At 43.3% G+C, this 5,269-nt stretch overlaps 1 protein-coding gene across 1 annotated transcript; it reads left to right on the top strand.

Moving 5' to 3' along the window:
- Nucleotides 1-4,683: 4,683 nt before the first annotated feature.
- LOC119574301 lies at nucleotides 4,684-5,052 on the top strand (the record flags this gene model as incomplete). The annotated part of the gene is given in 1 exon segment (XM_037921502.1): nucleotides 4,684-5,052. A coding segment is annotated over 1 exon segment (330 nt), but the record flags the coding sequence as incomplete, so codon positions are not given.
- Between the last annotated feature and the right edge of the window lie 217 nt (nucleotides 5,053-5,269).

Genomic DNA, 5,269 nt, shown 5'->3' with positions numbered 1-5,269 from the left:
TAACCAAGAGTCTTGTAAGTATCAGAATGAAACTAGCTATAAGCCTGTAATTCCCCAGTCTTTGCAACATATCCGGCCATTGCATGATATACAGGTTGCAGATCCAGTCGACTTACTCGTATCATGCCACTGATACTCCCGTTAGTGTCAGCCTCAAACACCAGCAGCGAAGGGTGGAAGTGCCAGTTCGCCGCTCCTACATTTCTTCCAGCCAGCCTCGATCCTCGCAGCTGGGGGAATAGTCTAATGCAGACCCGCCGCGTGGAGGACGTGAGCTCTTTGCAACGTTTCGAGGATGGGTTAAACGCATTTCAGTGAAGGGAAGGATCACTCGTCTGGTTTTTACTAATGTGGATGCCTTTGTTAACGATGAAGCTATATTTAGACAAGAGAGGAAAGGGAGGGAGGGGATAGGAAAAATGAGAGAAGAGGGAGAAGGAGAGAGAGAGAGATAGAGAGAGCGATAGAGAGATAGAGAGAGGGAGAGAGAAAGAGAGAGAGAGAGAGGAGGAGGAGGAGGGAGAAAGAGGACAAGCATTAGCAAATTTACCAAAATAAGATATTAAGAAGGAGACATAACAGAGAAAGGAGACAAGATAAGAGAGAGGAGAGAAAGGGAGAGAAAAAGAACTAGACAAATTTACCAAATGAGGTGTTTTAGGTGGGACAGAGGGAGATACGGAAAAACTGTCGTGGCGAGAGAGAGGGGGCGGAAGGAACGTGGACGAGAGAACGTGTCCAGCTTTCGTGATGAAGCGAGGAGCGAAGCTTGCAGAACACAGGAAGTTGCTAAGTTGAAATGCTAAGCTCTGGGCACGTTACAGCAACGAAAGTGAGTCGTTTTCATGAATCCATATTATTGATGTGGCAATAATAACACTATTTTGATGTCCACTTGTGTGCCTCCATGCATTCTTAGTGACAGAAAATATATATATTACATGAGACAGGTTCGAAATCAAAATTGAATTTATATTCGAGAAATAGACCTAATGTAAACGGTTTAGCCTGCGGTAGCTTACAGCAAGCTTCATTATTCACTTATATGGGACAGGTAACGATTTAACTAGTAAATACATGTAAATTAGATTAGTGGAACAACATGTGAGTCAGAGTTTGTATATTACTGTACAAGCCTGAAGTTCAATGGAGTGTTACAATGTGCTTCACTGCAGTGGAAATGTGCGTGTTTTGCTGCTCATTTTACTGGCTTAGGAAATTAAAATTCAAAAGTGGTAACAGTAATTAACATATTTTTATATGGATGAGGAAGGTAGTAGTGAGAGGGGAGTGGAGAGGGGGGTAGGGGAAGTGAAAACATGCGAAAGAATGAGCAGGAGAGAATGAAGGAATGGAGAGAGAGAGAGAGAAAGAAAGAGAGACGATGATGGCACATGGCAAGTAGGTAAGGCATGGATAAAAAAAGAAAAGGATATTGTGAGATAATGCTTGGAAGCAAATGAAATAAAGGAAAACCGGTAAGAGGAAGGAAAGGGAAGAAAGCCAAGAAAAGGGAGAGTGATGATAGTAACGTAGTAACGAAGACAAAACATCGATGACAGAGATAAGGGAAGAAACCGTTGGCAGGAAGTAAAAAAGAAAGAAAGCGAATGAAAGGGAAGAGAGAAAAGCAATAACATGAGAGAAAGGAGGGGAGGAGCGACAGAGACTCGGGGAGCGATAGAACGGGACAAGCGAGAACACAAGTGACACTTGATAACACAAGACATTAGTTTTTTTAAAGCCTTAGTTACCAATGGCAGTAAATAGACTCTCGCCACCACCCTAAGAGAAACACCAACACGACTACCATTTACTTAACTTACAGTACGTAGTGAGAGCCAATTGGACTTCGGCAATTAAAAATCTGGCCTTGGGACTAGATTATGGTTGCTACTCCTCGCTGTGTGGTGAATGGTGCGTGTTTGGGCAAGGGTGCCGTGGGCGTGTGGGCACTGTGGGCTGCTTACTTGGTGAATGAATCAGTCTGGTACTTGTGCTCGTGGTGAGGGGACGCAGGGGTGTGAGGCGACGCGGGAATGAGGGGAACGGAGTTCGTAGGGCAATGCTCGAGTTTTCAGAGTTGGGTGCGTGAGTGAGAGGGACGGAGAGAGAACTAAGGTTTGCGTGTGGTGGTAGAAGAATGAAGTGACGAGGACCATGGGGTCGATAAGAGATAAGGAATATGCTGATATAGAAATATTAATATAATATATATGATGTGGCACAAACGAGAAGAATAAAAGAGAAATGTGATACTGAACTGATAGAAGAGAGAGAAATAGGGAGCAATTTTGTAAGTGGCAAGGATGGTATATGAGTGGACTGATAGTTTGTAAACAAGAATAAAGGATGGAATAAACAATGCGAACAAAGCAAGATTAGACCTATGAGTTCTTATTCGATAAAAATGTTCTAAGAACAAGTAAAAAAAAATGAGCAAAAGAAAACTTGCCGCGAGGTTAGGCACCGCTGAGTGACATGTGCCTAAGTGACCGTAAGGAGGGGACATGAGGGCGTAGAAGTTGGGGCATATGAAAGGAATCGGACTAGTAAACACGAGAAACAACAGGGCACAAAAATGTAGCTGTAGACAAGCTTTGTCCCGTCGGATTACATGGCAGGGAGTAAATGATTTATGTAAGTTAAGTAAACGGAGGGCGGTGTTTATGGAGTCAATAATCTACACGTCATCGTAGATGTTTACATTAACCTTATTCGGAAGTGGGTGTAGGTAGCTTACAAACAATTTGATTTCTTTTCCATTAATTATAGCATTGTGTTAAAGTCATGTATTGATTAATATATTACTGAGGAAATTGCAATTAATCATTTATTTTAACACCAAACTTCTAAATCAAAAACGTTTCAACAAGGCCGTAGGAACACACTAGGAAAGGGAGGGCGACCTTCGAGGAAGGGACGGAGATGTGAGTGACTCTAATGAGGGGAGGCACGATTGTGAGGGGAATGTGCGGTTGATAGATATCTCTCAGCGAGGGACAGTGGGCCCGGCGTTGGGTTACTCCAGGAAAGGGGAAAATGGCAGACAAAGATGGAGAAAAATTTGATGACCCGAAGAGAATGGAGAGATGGGGTTAGGCACTCCTCTCTGCTAATATGCTGACAATAGCGTCAACAAGTGGAGGAGGCAGCGGAGGAGGGCAGAACGGGTATCAGTGGGTAGAGGGAGTGGGGAGAGCAAGAGCGGAAGGGAGATGAGCAGATGGAGGAAGGCAGGGGTAAGAGTGCGTTGTGCGGAGGCAGAGAAGGAAGAAGAAACAGGAGAGACTGACAGGAAGCAGAGTTAGCCCAAAGTGCAGTAGATTAGTGAGGAATAGAGGATATTACTGATAAAAAGTGGAGAGGGATAAATTAGCCAGTAATTAGGTGGATAGATAGTTGAAAATATAAACATGCAGACAGAAGAACAAACAGATACAAAGCTCGAACAACTTCACGTCCCTCCTTGTCACTTCTCCGTTCCTGGCTTCATCGTGCCTGGACCGGTGTGTTGTAGTGTCCTCAGGTTTTGGATGCAGACGCAGGAGGACTTCAGTGCAGTGCAATCATGCCTGCAACGTTAATTAATGTCGAGATGACGATTGCAGCTATTAATGAGGATCTTGACGTGGAGAAAGAGAGGACTAATGTGTAGCTTTGTTAATCTGTAGGTCTTTTTAATGAATAATTAGGGTTATAATGTTTCTAATGTGAGAGTATTAAGGAGCCACTGCTAAATTGCAGATGTATGAAACTCATCATAGGAAGAATTTACTTTCAAACTTTTCATTTTGGTGATTTTTATCAGTTCATCTGATGTATTATGTTGATACGTCAAAAACTAAGTCATAATATTAGTATACCACATATGGCCTGAAAAAAAGCAACAAGCTTAAATCACAATGAAGTAGTAGACATTCCTAATATCGACTTTTAGGAAGAGAGTGAGAACGAGGAAAAGGGAAAGAGAGAGAGATATACAGGAAACGAAACGTACCAACCGAGACGAACAATAGAGCAGAGGAACATGCGTTAGTCTCGGTAGACAATTGGCCGGATGTGTCGTCTCTCCACCGATGTTCCTTGCGTCCTGGCTCGCAAGCAGCTTTGAGAGGGGAACCTATTACACCATGGAGGGAGTGCGGAGGGAAGAAGGAGAGGGGGAAGATGTAGAGAGAGGAGAAATAAAGAGAGAAGTGGAGGTGAAGAGGCGACATGGTAGTGGGGGCGAAGGAGGAGGAAGCGGAGGACACGCAATAGAGAAGAGGAGCGGAGGGATCTGGGAAGAGGTCATTGTCCTAGATTCATCTCAGGTCGCGAAAGAGGGAGGGCAGTTGGAGGAGGACGGATGGCAGGTCCAAAAGAAGAAAAAGAAGAAGAAGAAGAAAGACAAAGAGAGAAATATCGACGTCGAAGACCCTGGAGCCAAGATAACGAAGAAAAAGAAAAAGGGGAACGAAGAACAGACGCAACATGAAGAAGGTGAGGTAAACATGAAAGAGAAGAAGGACCCAGAAAAGGAAGTGCCTAACGTCCAACCAGAAGACCCCTACGGCCGAGTCAAAAAACGGGAGAAGAAAGAGGAAGAGGAGGAGAAAGAGAGCAAGAAAGCGGCCAAGAACGGAGACAGTGGAGACAGCAGCGGACGGCAGCAACAGCAGCAGCAACGGGTTTAGTAGAATCAAATCGAAATTTCGCACTAAGAAAAAAGACGACAAAATGTTCAGCTTGGCGGTGGTCGAGGAGGAGAACATTCAGCTGGAAGAGCAGGCGATGTCTTCCATGCCAGAGGACTCAGCGATGACCGCCGAGTCAGCGAGTGAGTCAGCTCATGAACAGACCCTGAGGAAGAACCAGACAGTGGGACGAGATTCGGCAGAGAGGAGCGGATTTAGCATAGATAAAATTAGGGAAATGGACGATAAAGAGGCAGCACGAGAGCCTAAGGAGTACGCAGGCGGAGGACAGTGGCTTGTACAGGTTAACGAGATCACGCAAACGTGTGACGTCATGAGGATGGAGAACGATGACTATGCGGATGCTTTAGAGGTTTGTTATTGCGTTTTTTTTTTTTTTTTTTTTTTTTTTTTTTTTTTTTTTTTTTTTTTTGTATTATTATTAATAAAATTAATAATATTATTGTTGTTACTACTATAATTATTAGTTATTGGTTTTATTATCATTATTTTTTTTATTGTTTTTGTTATTGTTATTATCATTATCATTATCATTATCATTATCATTATCATTATCATTATCATCATCA

This window comes from Penaeus monodon, chromosome 1, assembly GCF_015228065.2.
Source record: "Penaeus monodon isolate SGIC_2016 chromosome 1, NSTDA_Pmon_1, whole genome shotgun sequence".
Taxonomy (NCBI): Eukaryota; Metazoa; Arthropoda; class Malacostraca; order Decapoda; family Penaeidae; genus Penaeus; species Penaeus monodon.
Note: the sequence above shows the minus strand (reverse complement) of the source record. Positions and strands in the feature narration are given on the sequence as shown.